This window comes from Musa acuminata, chromosome BXJ3-4 (genome assembly GCF_036884655.1).
Source record: "Musa acuminata AAA Group cultivar baxijiao chromosome BXJ3-4, Cavendish_Baxijiao_AAA, whole genome shotgun sequence".
Taxonomy (NCBI): domain Eukaryota; kingdom Viridiplantae; phylum Streptophyta; class Magnoliopsida; order Zingiberales; family Musaceae; genus Musa; species Musa acuminata.
In genome coordinates this window covers 33,800,870-33,820,000 of record NC_088352.1, presented here as the reverse complement: position 1 = coordinate 33,820,000, position 19,131 = coordinate 33,800,870, and the positions used below count along the sequence as shown (strand labels likewise).

Below are 19,131 nucleotides of genomic sequence, written 5' to 3'. Positions count from 1 at the left end.
TCTCTCTCTCTCTCTCTCTGTGAATAAATAAGCTTCTGTCTTAATTCGTTCAAGTAATCTCATCTTAAAGGAAGTTCTGAAGATATATGTTTGTAGGTTTGGCACGCCCTTCCTCGTCACCGCTAGCCTTGACGATTACGGTTAAGTCCATATGCAAGATCCATTAGCCTCATCAGAATGATTGCGTTGTATCTGTATTTGAGGCTCGCCGTAGAACTCTAGTTGTGTGGCCTTTGCATGGTCAACGCTGCAATTTAGCTCATTCTTCGAACACAATTTAGCAGAAATCGTACAGAATTTAGCAGAGCACTGCGAAACTCAATGTGAATTCGACATTCTATTTGTTCTGAGGCAAAAGTTATCTTTCAACCCCACAATGTGTACCACCGTATCCAGAACTCCAAAGTATGCTTCCAAGTGGGTCTCTGTTCTGGTTATGGAGACCTTGCTCGTGAGCAAGTAGGTCCTCCTGCTTGGAGTGCAATAGCACAACCAATCGTGCGCTATTCCAATAGTTCCAGCTTAGGATGCAGGAAAGCAGCGCTGCTGAGGAGTGGAGAAAAGGCTAAGAACGCATCCAAGTGATAGAGTGGAGTAATCTGTTGATGCATGCTGTGATCATAGTAAAATGACCGGACGAGTTGGGTGAGGAGAAAACGTATGAAATATTTTGCTTAAAATTTCTTCGATTGGTGTAGTGGGCATGGGAAGATGGAGTTTGCACTACAGCAGGAACGCAGAAGCTTGAGAAGTTTCGTGTGGGGGCACACATGGTGTGCACTGCTCGCCGTGCATGTATGTGCCCAGCCACTCCCAACTGACAAGCTCCACACATTACACTTCAACCATCTCCACTCACCATCTCTATAAATGCCCAACCTCTTGCTGTGTTCCATCCCATCCTCAACGCGAACTTGGTGACATGGGCACTTCTCCCGCTAGCGTTGCTGTTCCACTCCTAGTGTTGCTGGGTGCAACCATATGTATTGCCTCCAGGGTACGCTTCGTAGAGACAGCGCCATATGGTGCAGGCCACGGCATTGGTGGGGGCTCCGGCTACGCTGCTGGAGGTTCTGGCGGTGGAGGTGGTGGTGGCTCTGGCGGTGGCTATGGAGTTGGGGGCCAGTTCATCCCTGGTTATGGTACCGTAGGGGAACATGGCGTTGGCTATGGTAGCGGCTACGGCAGTGGTGGCGGTGGTGGTGGCGGCAATGGTGGTGGAGGTGGGGGAGGTTCCGGCGGTGGTTATGGAGTTGGGGGAGAGTCTGGTGGTGGTTTAGGAGGAGCTTATGGAGGTGGATACGGTAGTGGTGGAGGGAGCGGCGGTGGTGTTGGATATGGAGCCGGAGGCGAACATGGGATTGGCTACGGTGGTGGGGGAGGTAGCGGTGGAGGGGCTGGTTATGGTGCTGGATCTGAACATGGGGTTGGCTATGGGAGTGGAGGTGGTAACGGCGGTGGCTATGGTGCTGGCGGTAATGGAGGTGGAGGTGGAGGTGGTACAGGCGGTGGTGTCGGTTATGGCGCTGGCGGCGAGCATGGAGGTGGTTATGGTAGCGGCAATGGCGGTGGCGCGGGCTATGGTGGCGCTGGCACAGGTGGAGAGTATGGTGGTGCATATGGAGGTGGTGGCGGTAAGGGTGGCGGTGGGGGTAGTGGCTTCGGAGAAGGTGGAGAACATGGTGTAGGTTATGGAAGCGGTGGTGGCAGTGGCGCGGGCTATGGTGGCGCTGGCACAGGCGGAGAGTATGGTGGTGCATATGGAGGTGGTGGCGGTAAGGGTGGCGGTGGGGGTAGTGGCTTCGGAGAAGGTGGAGAACATGGTGTAGGTTATGGAAGCGGTGGTGGCAGTGGCGCTGGTGGTGGGTATGGTGCTGGAGGAGCACATGGCGGTGGATATGGTGGTGGTGGTGGTAGTGGCATCGGTGACGGATATGGAGCTGGAGGAGAGCACGGTGTTGGTGGAGGTGAAGGATCCGGAGGCGGCGCAGGGTACGGTGCCGGCGGGGAGCATGGAGGTGGGTTTGGTGGTGGAGGAGGAGCTGGTGGCGGTGCAGGGTACGGTGGTGCAGGAGGTTATGGAGGTGGCGTTGGCGGTGGATCAGGTGCCGGAGGTGGATATGGCGGAGCTGGTGGCTATGGAGGTGGGGCTGGTGGAGGCTCAGGTGTCGGAGGTGGAACTGGTGGTTATGGAGGCGGCGCTGGTGGTGGTTCGGGTGCCGGAGCTGGCTACGGGGGTGGACACGCTCCTTGAGAGAGACCTAAAGAAGCCCTTGGAATCCATCATCTATTATAAGTTATTTACGCTGCTAAAAAAAAAGAATAATAATATTGTTGTTGGTGTTGTGTATGGGCTTCAAGTTTGGGTATTGCAAGCTCTGAGCAATGTGTGGATTGATCGTATGAGGGTGCTTTTAAAACCTTAATTCCTGTTTGCATAATATTTGGTTGATGAGTGTGGTGACAAGGGATCATTTGATTGATCGGTCATTCGTATTTGCGGACTTAGCCCTTGGTTCTGAGTTTGGTCGAACAAGATGTAGGCCTCGACTCTTTTGGTAAGGAAGATTCGACCGACTTACTCATCAGTCAATATGAAATTAAATGATCATATGATAAAATTTCGTGTTAAATAATAATATATAAATTATCATATATCAAATTTTCTTATCGCATCATCAGCGAAATTAATGATACAAACTCTTTCTCCTTTTTGCCATCGGTCCTACGATAAAGTCGAACCTTTGTCGTACCAAATATCTTCTTCTCGTATCAACAGTGATCGCATCCCCAAAAAAAAATAAATAAATATATAAACAAAAATCAAATTTTCCAAAAGAAATTTATAATTTTTATTAATGATAGACGTAACTATCGTTGGATCACTCATACTATTATCTCTATCTTAGGTTAGATGCATAAGGCAAGTAACATTTAGATAGAGAGAAACATACTTTTAATTGATATATATATATATATATATATATATATTATTTATCATAAATTAATAAACATATAAAAGTAAAATAAAAAGTGACTTTAATAAAAAAAATAACCCACGAGTTTTACATTTAAATTATTTAAAATAATTTTGAGTTGGCATCATAATCCATAGGGAGGTGGGGATTGGGAGTACAACACAATTACCACTTGGGTTCTACAATTATAAGCTAAGTACGTGAGATAAAAACATGATAGAAATTAATAGCCTTATGCTTTATATTAATTAAAGATATGAGTTACAATTTAAGGTGCGAGTAAGAAGCACAATCCGATTATCATTAACTGTCATCTATATTGATTCTATCTTAATTGATCAGAGATGTAATTTTTTGGACTCTTCACGTAAGTCGAGTGAGACACATATTCATTAAAAAGAAAAAAAATATTTAATCGAAATTATAATAATATTAAATTTAATATACATTTAATAACCACAAATATTGTAACATGATAATAAAAAAGGCAAAATCCTTAAAAAAACAACCCTTTAGTTTTTTTTTTTGTTTAGAGTGACCCTATTTGGAGTTTTTCTAATTTTTAAAATAACAATTATACCCTCAACAACAACTCCTTTGTCCCTTTCAATGGATCTCTCTCTCTTTCCAAACTCATATTGAACCAAAAAATTCACTAATCAACTCATTTAATTAAAAATAATTCAAATGAATTGATTTAACCGACTCAAAACTTAGATCACTCCAAAATAACTCATAGTTAATAAATTAAATAATATATTTTATATTAATAAAATATAATATAAAATTAATCTTAAACTTATAAATATAAATACTATAAAAAATAATAAATAATAAAAATTAGATTAAAAGGATAAATTGTTTGAAAAAGTTTGAAGTTTTTATTTTATTTTTGGTTTATTATCATAAAGAGCCTCTCAAGTTTATGGCCTCCATCTTGTTAGTCGTCACCTAACCCCTTCTCTCTTTTGGTGTGACTACCAACTTGATGGCAAATAGGTGTTACTAAGACATAATAGAGGGGAACACATATGAAGGGGAGCTGATTATATTGAGATATGACGAAGGAGAAAAAATATACAAAGGGGACAAAGGGTGGGGAAATGGCACAGAGGTAAAGGTGGTTGATACATTCTATTTTGGGTTTAAGACACGTCAAAATCGATGTCATACGTCAGGTCGGAATCTGTACCAAGACGATGTTCGACTCGCGTACCACCATGCCAACCCGAGAATAAGTAAGGGGAACACCCTCACACACCAAGTCGGAATCTGTACCGAGACGCTATTCCACATGTCCTGTCCCGAGAACCCGGGGCGGCGCCATCTGACACCGCTCCGTGTGTCCCGAGATAACGGCAAGTCAAAAGTGTCGTCTCAACTCTCGAAGATCAGGGGTCACGCCAAATCCGCGAGCAACCTACCATCGTACAATAGTATAAGATCAGGGGAGGTAAAAAAAATAACTTAAACACAACTGACTTGCTCGTCGGAGGGGCCAAAGTCGGAAACCACCCGACGAAGGTCATTTTTGCAGGCAAACAGCCACCCCCGAGCCCCAAGGGCCTCGACCTGGGAATCGCCATCCCGCGAACGAAGGCGAGCTACCAACCAGCCCGAGAACGAAGAGACGCCGTTCGACGCAGACAATGCCCGGACCGAGAAACGCTGATTAACACCTCGTCGCGAGGGTCCGGCCCACCTTGGCATCCAACTCAACCGATAGAGAACTCTCGACATCAACTCGTAGACCCGGTCATGCTGACTCACCAACCACGACACATTTGTTCTCCAACAATGATGACGAATGATATGAAAGCCAAAGGTGAGCTCATTTTACTTTTTAAAATTAAGAGACGCTCCACACGAAAAATAAAAAAGGGGCGTCGTATGAATTTTTTTTTTTTTTTGAGGTTTTCTTAAGAAATTTGCCCAAAATAATGGCTTAACTTGAAGTTTTTAAGGACCGAAATAAATAAAATATTACGTATTTTAAAATTTTAAAAATCATAAAAACTAGTCATGTAAGATTTCCTAATTCATTTTAAAGGTATCTTCGAGATGAACATTTTTTATAAATTATGAAAGCGAGTTATACTGTTTTTGAATAGAATCTAAAGACAATGTAACTTAGGTCTCTAAAACTTTTTTCCTTAAAACTTTAAAAAACCTTCTTTAATAATAAACTGGTTGAACAATTATCTTAAATTGACTGAAATTAAAAAAATAATAATTTCAAGCTTTTAAAGGCTGAAAAATAAGAATACCTATTTTAAAGGCTACAAAATAAATAAAATAATTATTTAGGCCTTTGCAGATTATTTATAAGATTTCTTAATTTAGAATTTTTTTTTAAAATAATGGAATATGAGTTATACAGTTTTTGAATGAGGTTACATTATTTTGAACGTAGTGCTACCGTATTCAAAAACATTGTAACTCGAGTATTTAAATTTTTTTATTACATCAAAACTTCATAAAATATTCTCTAATAATATTCAAGTGATTTTTTTTTTTTATCTCAAAGTGGTAGTAAATTCACCTTAGGGTAGATTTATAAAAATAACATTTTTTTCATGCTTTTAAGGGCTAAAATATCTATTTTAAATGCTCTAAAAAAAGAAGAAAAAAAGTCATTTAGGCATTTTCATGTCTTTTACAAATTAAAAAAAAATTCTGAAAATTTAAGAATTCTTAGAAAGAGTGAATTTTTGAGTTACATTATTTTTTATTGAGATTAAACTATTTTTAAATAAGACCCAAAAATACTGTAACCCCATTAAAAAAATAGTGCAACTCAGATCTCTAAAAAAATTTTGTATCCTTAAAATTTAAGAAAACATTCTATAATAATATTTAAATAGATTTTATCCCAAGGGAGTTGTAAATTCACCTTAAAATGGATAAATTAAAGAAAATAATATAATTTCATGCTTTAAGGGCTTAGAAAAATAAAAATAACATCTACGTTTTCTTAAGTCATTTCCATGGTTTTATATAAATCCAAGAAAATTTGAAAAAAGTGGAATGTGAGTTGCATTGTTTTTTATTGAAACTACAAGATACCAAGATACTATAGTTTCATGCTTTATTGAACATTATTGTGTCTTTCATTTGGCAATTTCAAGAGACATTTGGATTTAGCTTAAAAGGAAGGGAAAAAATGAAAAAGAGAAAGACAAATTATTTGTTGAGGCTATTTTTATCCAATTAAAAAAATCAGAGATTTTTTTTTGGAAAAAAATAAAAAAAATAGAACTACTAAGTGAAAAAAAAGGAGAGTTTATTTAAAATAGGAATTTATTTTAGGAAGTTTATCCTAACAAAAATGGATTTTTCCAGTGTCGTATTTGGGAAAAAGAACACTTGTCTTCAAACTATTTGCCAACAGCGTATCGGTGAAGAAGTCTAAGTCTGCCGAACTTGTGTCCGTGCCGCCTCTTCCCTTTTTAAAGCGTCGTGGTGGTTTCCCTCCCTCCCCTCCCCCTTCCCGAACCCTTCTTGTACCACCAAATTGCCAATTCTTTAGAACCCTAACCTCTCTTCAATAAGTCGGCCTCTTCCTTCCTTCGCATCAACATCATGGTACTGCAAATTTTCATTGTATTCTAGGGTTTAATTGTCGTTCTTTTTGTGTGTGTTTGATTTCTCGACGTCTATTCCATTTAGTTCGGTCGTGATTTTGCCGACGCGAAACTGTTTTTCCTTTCGCCTCTGTCTATGAGTTACGAGCCCGGCGTCGTGGTAAGGATTCCTTTACCTTCCTCTTATCGTCTACGTTGTGATCGGTTCTTGAGCAAAGGTTCCATCTTGGATGTGATTTTGACGCGAATCCGTTTGCCGTGGTTGGTACCATCGCAGGGAGCTGCTCTCTTCAACTTGGGGAATACGTGCTTCCTCAATGCGGTTCTACAGTGCCTCACGCATACCGTGCCCCTCGTACAGAAGATCCGCAGGATGGATCATCCTTGTTCCTGTTGTGGTATGAGATTTTGTGGTTCATCCATTAATTCTTCTCTTCTCAGATTTGCGTTTATTTGGGATTTGTACTATTTGCTGACTCTAAGACAAAGTAATGATTGATTCTGGAACTCCAGGTGACATTGGAGGTTTCTGCTCTTTCTGTGCCTTGAAAGGACACATCAATCGTTCTTTGTTTCTTTCAGGATATGTGATCTCCCCAACAGATTTTGCTAAAAATTTGAACAGTATGCTTCTCAGTCTCCTATTATGCCATCTATTTATTGTTTTGTTAATGTGCTTGATGCATGCTGATGTTTCTATATGAAATCTGAAGTTTTGTTGTTCCTATTATTCTTATCTATCGTATGCCAAATATAGTTTTACTATCGACTGTGTTTTCCAAATGCTTATTGATATTGGAAGCCAATATATCCTTTTTCTCATGAGTATAAGATAATCCAATGGTGATGTTTATAGAGGATTTCGTACTGCGAGTTTGTGCTTGTGCATGTCTCGCTCGTTGTCAGTCCAATAAATGTTATAAAAAATTATCATCGATGTGTAAGGTAACTCGATATGGTCCAAACTTAAGAGTATAAGATTTTTAAGATAATTTTAAGATGGTTCTGAGGTGGAAGTGTTGAGCTCCCGAGGTCTCACCTGTACTAAGATTGTCAGAAGAAATTTTTTGATTTGATCTCTTTGATACTCAAGTGACTGATCGAGGTCTCTTAATGGATATAGATTTTTTTGAGAAGAAAACCTCCTAGCGTAGCGTCGGGATTAGATTTTATACTTGGTCTTAGAGGGACTACTTGTAATCGTAATAACGTCCTCTTTTTGGTATTTTGTCCACGTGGGCGACAAGGGGAACACAACCCTCAATCATCTACCTTAGACTTTTATCTATCAATGTCAATAGATAGACTTTTTCTTCCGAGTAACGATTATGTGTCGAATGATGATTAAGCATTAATATATTTCCTATCAAATAAAAGTTTTCAAACTTCAGGTTGATTAAGTGATTTTGACTTTGTCACATAAGATTGAAATTGTGTACGTTGGTCATTAGTATGCTTGTTTAAACAGAGCAAAGTATTAGATAGTATCTTTTTCTATCTCAAATGTACTGAAATTTGGAACACTTAACCATTGTATTGGCAGAAATATCACCACATTTTCAGTTAGGACAGCAAGAAGATGCACACGAATTTCTCCACTCCTTGCTGGATAATCTACACACTTGCTGTCTTGGTCATTGCACTACAGATCAGCCATCTTCATTAGACGAAGACAGCCTCGTCAAGCATGTATTTGGAGGCCGTCTTAGAAGCCAGGTAATTCTGAAAGTCCTTGTTAAGATGGTTGCGCATTTCTTTGTTCTCTTCGTTTATATGGTATATTTTCATTGTTTCAGCTGCGTTGTTGCAATTGTGGTCACTGTTCAGACACATTTGAACCGCTGCTCGATCTCAGCTTGGAGATTGATGATGTGGACAACATCGTAGATGCTCTTGCGTCTTTCACCAGGTCGGAGAAAATTGATGATCCTGACATCAACTTCACTTGTGAAGGCTGTAAGGCCCAAGTGTCGCTGGAGAAGCAGCTTAAGCTGGACCATACACCACAAGTTCTCACGCTCCATCTCAAGAGGTTCAAGAACAATGGGGTTTTTGCCTACAAGCTTCGCAATCCCGTGGAGTATCCATTGGAACTGGACCTGACTCCATGCCTTAGCTGCCCAGTAGATGAGGTTTGTGTTCCTTCAAATTTCTTGCTGATTGCACTTCAGAACAAAATCAACTTCTCATGATCTATACTCAACTTGTGCAGGTTCACACAAAATATGATCTTTATGCAGTTTTGCTGCACATTGGTTCATTAGAATTTGGACATTATTTCTGCTGCATTCGTTCCTCTCCGAGTACATGGCATTGCATTAATGATTCGAAGGCAAATTCTGACAAAATTTCTTTCTTTTTTTTACTGAACTTCCATGGGAGGGAGGCATAATTATGGTGCTTACTTTTTGATGTTTATCTGCAGGTGTTTAGAGTCTCTGAAACTGATGTATTAGCCCAGGATGCCTATTTGCTCTTTTATGTAAAGCAACGATCGTCGTGCTGGTTTTCGAACTTAATGGAGGAAATTAAGACACTAATGGCAACTGATAGTTCCCCATCATCTGTGCTGGGTCATGCACAAAGACATGATCGCTCATCTTTAGTTTATGAGGATGGTTGCAGTAGTTCTAGTCTCACCTCCGAAAGACATGAGGACGCTGATCCATGCAACAATTCTTCTCCTCCCGGCCCAGTCAACAATGATGCGTTCATCCGTGAGGGAGAAGGACGTCAGATAGAAACTCCCTTGGGGACATTCAAACTGAGGAACCATAAGAATAGTTGTGATGAGGATCTGTCTGGACCATCTTCTTGCACATACCGCAGTCGAAGCTGAGAAAGCTGTCACGCTTATCGGCTTGCCATAACCAATGCAATCGATGGTCCATTTCTGACCCGCATCTGGACAACATGTTTGATATTGAACCGCTGGGTGAGGTTCTTTCATCTGAAGGATCGCACTCATCATCAAGCAGCTCGTTTTCATCTTATACCAATCTGCTTGGTTTCAGGATTTCGAAACATCGCTTTCTTCAGTGCTTATCTTTACATTCATATCTGTGAATCTTGCAGAAGATTACACGGAAAATGATTTTGTTGCACAAGTCCAAGTGGAATTCAAGAGCAGTAAAGAAGCAAAGGAACGTATCCTTAATGGTACGACAGACTGGGAAGGATGTCCAGATCAAGAGAACAGCCACCGAACCCGAGAGTCTCGTGGCAGCAACATGAGGAAGGTTGGTTCGAACGCACATTCTTAGCGCAGCTGTAACGCGAGCATCAGAGGTCATCCATCTTTCATCGATGGCTCATATTTGGGGTCCCGATATAAAGAGAGTGCCGAAGGATCCTACACCATCTTCTTGTTAGACACAGGGCACTTGTGTGGCAAGAGTCGAAGTCACCGTTCCTTTGGATTCCCCAGCCTGCAGAAACCTTTTTGTAATTAAAACATCGCTTTACTTTAGCTCCATAGGGACACACAATGTTTACGACCTCGATCTGGATTATAATGTTTGATCTGCAACTGTTTATGATGTGTCCAGTCTTGTCACCTACGTGGATTATGTTCAGCCAGCATGGCATATTCCACGTGCTTTTCTACTACACGTGTAACTCGCGTCGATTCAACATCGTATCCAGGGCTGGCGCAGCCACAAACGTCCAGAATGCTCACAGGAAGATGAAGATGGCCTGACATTTTTGACAACGAGAAAAGAGTGTCATGGAAATACGTCCTACCATCATCCTATCCAACCATGTCGTCACTTTCCGCGCCTCGAACGATTGTGAGTCGGTCTCGTGCCATCCGTTATGAGTCGGGCTCCCGGAGACATGCACGCCACTTCCTTTTCTCGCTCCAGCTCACACCATTACCAGTGGTCCTCTCGCCGGCCCCTTTTGACCGTGGATTTCTATTGCTGCACCGGTCAAACGAGAGGCGAGGCAACTCAACCACCATTCGGATGCGTCTTCGCAACCTCAGCTTAAAGGAAAGCACAGGTGAAGGCTGGGAAAATCCAGCAAGGGGGAGGGCCGCTCGGGCACGTAAGCAAGCATCCCCCACCACCAATTCCACCGCTCTATGGTTCCGTCTCAATTACTTCTCTTCTCCACTTTCTCTCGCTCTCATCATTCATCATCTCTCCCTCCCTTCCTGGTATCATAGGAAGATCCAATAGGAAAGAAGGTCATAGGAAAGAAGGTCTTGCGAAGAGGAGGCACAAGTATGGATCAGTCGAGAAATAATCACTACCATCATCATCAACAGCAACAAAATCTGGGAGTCAACAAGCTGAGCAAGAACATCCGCAAGAGCCCTCTCCACCAGCCAAACTACTACTCCAACCAAAACCCACCGCAGCTGCAGCAGCAACAACCACCACCGCCACCGCCGCCGCAGGTGTACAACATCAGCAAGAACGACTTCCGCAGCATCGTGCAGCAGCTCACCGGCACCCCCTCCCGCGACAGCAGCCCCGGCGCCGCCCCCGCCAATTCCCGGCCTCAGCATCGCCCGCCGCAGCCGAGGTCCCCCAGCACCCGCCTCCAGAAGATCCGCCCCCCGCCGCTCGCCCCCATCGCCCGGCCGCCTCACCCTCCTCTCCGCCCCGTCGCTGCCGCCGCCCAGCCTCCTCCCCGGTATCCGCCCCCTGTGCCTTACCGAAACCCTAACTCTAATTTGCTCCCGGTGCCGATTCCTCACCCCAATTCGAACCCTTCTTCCTCCTTCCCCCGTCCCTCGCCCTCCGCCGGCGCTGCCTGGGCTGAATCGCCCGTCTCCGCCTACATGCGCTATCTCGAGAGCTCCCTCCTCGGTTCCGACACGTCCCGCCACCCTCAGCCGCAGCCGCCGATGCCCCCCTTTCCGTCCCCAGGGTTGCTGCCCTCCCCGCGCCCGCTCGTCCTGCCATCCCCGAGAGGGATCACGAATTCCAGCTCGCTGCCCCTCCCTCCTACTCCATCAGCATCACCCTTGCCGCTGCCTTCTCCAAGCGCATTCCTGAACCTATCACCTTATCCACTGCTTTCGCCAGGGTTTCTGTACCCTCCCACTCCCAACTTCGCCTTCTCTCCGTTGGCCCAATCGGGGATACTGGGGGCTGGACCAGGAGCCGGGCCGCAGCCACCACCGTCTCCCCTCGGGTTCTTGTTCCCGCAATCCCCCTCGGGATTCTTGCCCATTCTGAGCCCCAGATGGAGGGACATGTTGTAGCTGCAACGAGCGAACCGTGTTCATCACATCACCATCTTTCCTTGAAACACATAGCAAGGAGGAACATTTCTTCTGCATCAGAAGTAATCTATGAATCTGACCAAAGATCTAACCCAAGTGTCGAAGGAGATGTGGATAGCCATTGGTTGAGCGAATGACTCTGGATATATAGTCAACCTGAGCTTCTGGGAGGGTGAAGGTGTACCAGGAAATGAGGCAGGTGAAATATAGTCTACTTTTGACTTCTCGTGCTTCATGTTTGTATTGACTTACTTTACTACTAATGATCTCATAATGTTATACTTTCATGTTTTCTCAAAGTAGTAATTCTTGTGTGAGACATCAATTCTCATACTGATTGTTTGGTAATAATATCCTTATTGTACAAGTGGTTTTAGGGTCTATAGGAGACAATATATTAAATTTGAACTAGAGATGGTGTCTTTACATTGGCTTCTTCTGCATCTATACAACAAAACAAATATTCATTTCTTGCACATAGTTTTCTTGTCTAGAATAGGTATGCCAAAAGCTAATTCTAAACTTATAAAAAGTGAGGACAAAAGGTTGTTTTTTTTTCTCTCTTGTATTTCTTTAAGGGCAAATTTTTGAGAAAAAAAAATTTATTTTTGGGTCCATTTTTCATATTTCCTATGGGGTGTTCCCACATTTTAATAATATTTTTAAATACTCTTGATATGATACAACAATAGTCTCCTTTCCAATTTCTAAGTTATAATGTTTTTGAATAAGCTTGTAGTTTTTTTTTTTCAAAATACTGTAAGTCTATTTGAAAACACTATAAGTAATTTATCGGCATATCAACATAGAATCAAATTCAAAAATACTTAATTGGATACTAACCAACAATCTATAACATTATTGGCATCAATTTTTTGGTTACTCTAATCTTTTGTAGCATACTCATTCAATCATGTTATTCGTAGCTAATTGGTCGATAAGTTTTATCAAATCAAATAGAAACCTTCTCAATTGAGGGAATTTTTTTCCATGTTAAGCTCAGGTCTTTTGGGTTGTACTATTTTAAGACCTCATCATTAATCTATGGTTTGATGCTTTTGGGAAAAATAGAGAAAACATGGCAACCTCTCTTTTTACATATTTGAAGCTTTATATATATATATATATATATATATATATATATATATATATATATATATGAGTTTATCTTTATTTATTTTTGAGTCAATTTGTCTTAGTTAAAACATGCTTTTGAATATATTGATTTGTGGAGGTGCCAAAAGTATTATAAATATATTATATATATATATATATATATATTGTATATTTAATACATACGCGATCGAACTGATTCATCCTAAACCGATCCATAAAGATTTCAGATGAGAAAGAAAAGATGAAAATGCCTTGATATTGTGTTAGGCATAAACGTTCACACGTAGTAATCACACGAACAATAACAAAGAAAAGTCATGTCTCTCACCTATTAATTAATGGAGGTTGTTAAGATGAGTATAGCTATGCCAAACATTTAATGCTGAACAGACTAATATGCATTTGACAACAGTGGTATAGTTAGTAGCTTGTGAGATTCTAAGGAAAGATCAATTACCTCTCCTTTTTTTTTCATATTTAAAATAATGAGATTCTAAGGAAAGATCAATTACCTCTTCTTTTTTCATATTTAAAATAATTATTAAGTTCCAAAAAAACAAGACACGAATTCTTTTTTTGTTTTTGTTAATTTTCTAATTTCGCTCCAATAAATTACGTGTCCTCTTCGAATTGGGCGACTACTTTTACCACGCCCGACCCGGCCCATCAATATATATATATATATATATATATATATATATATATATATATATATATTCCGGGGAATCCCCAGCGAGAATCCGCGCCTCCTCTCGTCTCCTCTCCAAAAATCGAACCCAGCGATGGGGAGGAAATCGAAGGATTCGGATCAAGAATCCTCGGCCGTCGTCAAATCACTCTTCTCCGACGATAATCCCTTCCGCCGCAAGCCCCAGCCGGAGTCGCCTCTCCCGACGCACGAGCTAGGGTTAGGGTTGGCTGGGAAACCGTCCAACCTCGTAGGTGGCGGCGTCGACGATGCACAAGAGGCGAGGAAGAGAAAACGGAGTAAGGGGTCTGGAATTCCTAATCCTAGCTTGACGCCCGTCTCCATTCCCAATAAAAGGAACAAGTACGAGAATGGAGAAGACAGCGGGAGTCCCAAAGAGAACAGAAAGAAGAGGAAGAGGCGCGAGATAGAGGAGGAGTACGAGAAGCGGATATATGATGCGGCGGAGAATGTTCTCGAGGGTGATGGGGTTGAAGGAAGGATTGTTGCAGTCGGGGAGAAGAGGAAAGCGGCTGATGTGGTCTCATCAGACATGGAGGTCTCAAAGGAGGCCTTCGATGACGAAAGCAAGCTTATGAGGACGGTGTTCGTTGGAAATTTACCACTAAAGACCAAGCGAAAATCTCTGCAGAAGGAGTTCCTGAAATTTGGTGAGGTGGAGTCCGTCCGGATAAGATCCGTGCCTATTGTCTACGTGAGTGCGTCAAACTCTGCTCCTAAGATGACCTCTTTACTTTTATGTTTTCCTGATTTTTGTATTGGTTTTTCTTGATCAGAGCAAGACACCCAGGGCGATAGTGCAGGGAAAAATCAATGATGCTGTTGATAGGTTAGTAATTTTTTTGTTATTTTATGATTTATGATGAAACTTCTGCAAATAAGTTCTTCTCGTTAATTTTTTTCATTATGTAACTTCAATTTTGGAAGCCCGAATGTGCCTGAAATTCACCTTTTTTTGAGGGGGAACGAATTCAACAATGTCATCAAACTCTTATATGAAAACATAATCATAACCTTCAACTAATATCTAGTCACATTTATTTGAGGTTTGTCATATAGATCCTTTTATTGGGAAATAGGCGCCGTTAGTTGGTAACTAATGTTCTATCTACCTCTGGCATATATCAACCCTTTGCATCTCACCGTTGTCCATTTTATAGGCACTTGCAATACGGGTGTGATGTGTTTTTTTTTCCCTCTTAAATCAGGATGATATACTGGGATTTGTAGCCTGCTGATTTTGAAGGACTGGGATTCACAGCCTGCTGATTTTTTTTCTTTTTAATTCTTGCCTCGTGTGCATACTATGCATGTCATTTTCAGCCTACAGCCAGTTGATTATTCATGCCTAAATTCAGAACAGTACTTTGTTACAGCAACAGCAATCGAAGTGAACGTGGCAAAACCAACCCTAAATTTTATAAGTTCTCTGAGCCTCTTATTATCAGCGTCAATTAATATTGCATTTTGATAGGCAAGTGGATTGACTGTATGTTTAGTAATTGATGATTTCTTCTTTTATTACTTATTAGTGGATCTTTTTGATGTTTTTTAGTCCTGTTTCTCTGCTAATATTTGATAGTTTTAGCCTATGTTTATGCATTTTTTCTTACTTCACCTCGTTCTTACATTGCAGTGTACATGCATACATTGTTTTTAAAGATGAGCAATCAGCAAAGGCTGCACTATCCCATAATATGGCACAGGTGGGCTAGATTCTATTTTTTATTGTTCTTTAAGAGCTGTGTACTTCACTTTGTTGGTCAGTAGTGATTTTTGTCTAAGATAACTATACTTGCTCATGTAGTTTGGAGGAAATCACATTCGTGTAGACATGGCATGTCCACCTCGTAAGAAATTGAGAGGAGATGGTCCACTTTACGACAAAAAGAGGACTGTTTTTGTGGGCAACCTACCTTTTGATGTGAAGGTAATATCTATTGTTTTTCTCTGTATTGAAGTTTAGAGAGTTCATGGTTTGGTAGTGAGGGTTGTAAAAAAAAGCTTTATTATACTTTTTGGGGTAATGTTCACTTTTGCTTTCAGGATGAAGAACTCTATCAGTTGTTTCGTGGGGTGAGCGAAATAGAATCTAATGTGGAAGCTATACGAGTTGTTAGAGATCCTCAGACGAGCTTGGGCAAGGGTATTGCATATGTTCTGTTTAAAACACGGGTAAGATTGACTACGATTCTTTTATGATTGACTATTCTTCTTGCCAGTAATTAATCACATATCTATATATTGCCTATTGTTTATGTTTTCATTTTTTTCCTCCTAGCTATTAGTTTCTAATACTTGTATTTGACATTCACTTCACACTGCTATAAGCACTACAAAGGAAACCTAGTGATTGTGCTTTTAGTTCCTCATCTTTTAGATTCTAGGTCTCCAATCACGTCTTATGTATGGTGACTGTAGTTTGTTATGGCCTGATACCTCGGACACTTTTTTGGTTTATCACTCAATGGACCCACTAATTAGTGTACTATAGTCTCTCTTATTATTTCTCTATCTGTCAGTTCTGACCGAGGCCTATATCTCCTAATGCATGTTAAAGTATGACCATGTTCATAGTATCTAAATTTAAATATGAAGCTAGCTTTAGAAAACACTTCATTTAATCGTTTGATTGGTTCCATGGCTCTACATGAAATTAATTTGATTTGTGGCTCACTTTTTTGAAATCCCTAATTTGCTATATGGCCTATGTACATGTGTTTGTAACTGAGTACTGTTCTTGGCAATCTCTGTTGACTCCATTTAGATATTGCTAGGTCAGGGGAAACAGAGGTTTAACACACTGTCATGTGCACCAACATATTATGTGTGGCTTCAGATTGACTTGCTCAAAGATAACAAATTAGGCTTCATTTGACTCTTTTTAAGTAAATCCTCTGACAATTCCTCTCTTATCCTGATTAGAGTCCAGTGAGCCACGCATAATAGTCACAAGGCATTTAGGGCATTATTGTTGATCCTCTCTGTCACGGATGGGGACACTCTAACATGCACCTAACCCGTTAGACTGATATTTGTTTGATCAACCTGTTAGGTTAGCATACATCAGCCTTTGAGCAATTCAGGTGAAATTCTGCATTTTCTTAATTTCTGATTTCAGCTTTAAACAATCCAGATGGAACTCTTCATTCTTCAAAATCTTGGATTACATTATATTTGGCACAGATGTCAGGATAAGAATCATTTGATAAAGCTATATGCCAGTTGTCCTAACGATTCAGTCAACCAAGGTACTAATTTGGTATCACCTCAAGTTCTGCCCCTTAACCTGAGTTGAATGCACTGTGACATCTTTCATTAGTCTATTTAGTAGATATCAACTCTAACCATCTTTATTTCTAATTGTCTTCGTTCTCCAAATCTATCAATCATGGGTCTGCTTGAACAAAGCCAGCTTCTGAAGGGTGTGCTTGTTATATGAACACATAAATCAAGGCACAATCTAGTTAGAAGATGTAAGGGTGTTAAGATTTCATGTCCCATCATCATCTTCTTTGAAAACTAGCATAACACTAATTATTTGACATATTCTGTTGAGTATACTCTTTTTGTTGATCAGCTTTAAGCAACTGAAGGATACAAGATGGTTTTTCTGAATCTACTTGTTCTGGGTCTTTCGAGAACTACAATCATGTATTTAATTGCTTCCCTTATATGGCAATACCACTAGTTGTATCCTCGACCATGTTTATTTTCTCTGTTGTTACAAGTGAAAGGGCACCAAATGATCTTCACTTAATCATCAATGTTCCTCGACTTTAAGCATTTAGTGTTTATTCTACAAACATTATTTTCATTAATTTCTTCACATTGTTGAATAATAGAAAAACTTCTATCCTTATGAATACTTCATTAAATAATTTCTCCATTTTTTTGTTAATCTTCTAATCTTTAACAAGTATCTTTTTACCTTCACCCTCTGTATGCTTAATTGTTACATAGGCTTTTGTTCTTTCCTTCTCTGGTTTCAGCAATATGAGAAATATCTTTTTCTGCATCATTATTACCATTATAACTGTCATAAGCTTTGTATTTATGTATTGGAATATGAATATTATGTATGGTAAATTATATGTAGAAACATTTATTGTACATATTTAATTAGCTATAGTCTCCTGGAGCATACTTGTGTAGCTGCTTCTTAGAGTTAGAACCAAAAATATAATTATCCGCCATATGTTTGAACATTTTAAGCACAAAACCAGAGATGGCAGAGATGGTATTCTTTCTATAATCGTCGCTTCAAGATTAAGAAAAAAAAAGGTTTGAGGCCTATATAGAGACACACCACATTATCATTTTAATCGTGTTGTGAGCCAGCCACGGAAGAGCACGGAAAATAATAAAAAGAAGAAAACAACTGGACACATACATGTTTGTGTCCAAAGTGGTAGGTGATGTCAGTTGTACGAACATGTTTCTTACAGGAGTCTTGCACATTTTGCCCGCAGGATGCTGCCAATTCTGTTGCTAAGAGAAGGGACTTAAAGGTTAGAGATCGTATGCTTAGAGTTTGCCATGCAAAGTCTGCGGATGCTACACCATCAAAGAGTTCGAGTGTCGGACCAAAGAGGCAATTCCCAGGGAAGACGCATGGTGTGGCGAATGGTGGGACATCGTCAGCAGGTGAAAATGACAAAGCCAAGGTGAAGGCTGCTTCTCTGTCATACCAAGGAGTGAGATCAAGCAAATCTGGTGTGATGAAGAAGTCAAACTTGCGGCCACAAGTCAGTAACCAAGGGAACAACAAGAGGGGTGGAGGTTCAGATCAGATGGCTCCTAAAGCAAAACGGCCTGCGGTTGCTGCCAGGAAAGCAAAGCAACTTCTGAAGAAACGCAAACTGGAGGCTGGTACACCACTGAATACCCACGTCAACAAGAAAGCAAGAAAAGATTGAAGTCCGCAATTTGATCGACTCATTGTAATATTTAATTGTGCACTAGATTGTTTGTTGGTTGCTGACCTGACAAAGTGCACTAAGATGAAGAAAGTCTCTTCCTAGTTCTTGTAATGTTGGCTGTGCACGACTCAACAACTTTTTGTGGTAACTGGCACGCTTCCATAAACTCATCTTGCATGCTGAAGGTGTGTTTTCGGTTCTATCACCAACCGGAATTCTATTTGTTCTCGCAGAATTTGATTAAAAAAAAAAGTAATTAGAAATTTTTATTACATTAATTTTCAGTAATTTTGTCTGTAATTTTACCCTGAAACATGGATTTCAACCTAACAATGTTCTCGGGTCTGTATTTCAAGTTCACATGATATTTTCGTAAGACAGCGCATCGTAGCCTCGCCGCCCCCATTAAAGACCCCATCGAGGTGGTGGTCGAGGAGAGGTATCAAATGTTCCTGGCAGAATTAAATGGCAAAGCTCCAAATCTCACTATTTCCACCAAAACCAATATTTATCGAGATACGTCAGACACCGATGCAATCAACCCATACGTAGCGTAGCAAACAGGACACCTGCGACCCGCTTA

At 40.6% G+C, this 19,131-nt stretch overlaps 4 protein-coding genes across 4 annotated transcripts; all 4 read left to right on the top strand.

Moving 5' to 3' along the window:
- The first annotated feature begins 880 nt into the window (after positions 1-880).
- LOC103982049 (glycine-rich cell wall structural protein 1.8-like) lies at positions 881-2,426 on the top strand. Its single transcript, XM_009398847.3, has one exon. The coding sequence runs from the start codon at positions 923-925 to the stop codon at positions 2,252-2,254; it is 1,332 nt and encodes a 443-aa protein (XP_009397122.2). The 5' UTR covers positions 881-922; the 3' UTR covers positions 2,255-2,426.
- Positions 2,427-4,272: 1,846 nt separating this feature from the next.
- LOC103982073 (ubiquitin carboxyl-terminal hydrolase 21) lies at positions 4,273-9,401 on the top strand. Its single transcript, XM_065148088.1, has 8 exons — positions 4,273-4,431; positions 6,648-6,722; positions 6,840-6,960; positions 7,076-7,186; positions 8,106-8,278; positions 8,359-8,694; positions 8,775-8,894; positions 8,988-9,401. Exons 1-8 carry the CDS (start codon positions 4,273-4,275, stop codon positions 9,399-9,401), a joined length of 1,509 nt encoding a protein of 502 aa, XP_065004160.1.
- A 1,088-nt stretch (positions 9,402-10,489) lies between these two features.
- On the top strand, positions 10,490-12,120 carry LOC103982048 (protein HAIKU1). Its single transcript, XM_065147268.1, has 2 exons — positions 10,490-10,612; positions 10,734-12,120. Exon 2 carries the CDS (start codon positions 10,794-10,796, stop codon positions 11,778-11,780), a length of 987 nt encoding a protein of 328 aa, XP_065003340.1. The 5' UTR covers positions 10,490-10,612; positions 10,734-10,793; the 3' UTR covers positions 11,781-12,120.
- Positions 12,121-13,631: 1,511 nt separating this feature from the next.
- LOC135635863 (nucleolar protein 12-like) lies at positions 13,632-18,732 on the top strand. Its single transcript, XM_065147266.1, has 6 exons — positions 13,632-14,320; positions 14,403-14,455; positions 15,263-15,332; positions 15,434-15,556; positions 15,673-15,801; positions 18,099-18,732. Exons 1-6 carry the CDS (start codon positions 13,700-13,702, stop codon positions 18,543-18,545), a joined length of 1,443 nt encoding a protein of 480 aa, XP_065003338.1. The 5' UTR covers positions 13,632-13,699; the 3' UTR covers positions 18,546-18,732.
- Positions 18,733-19,131: the final 399 nt, after the last annotated feature.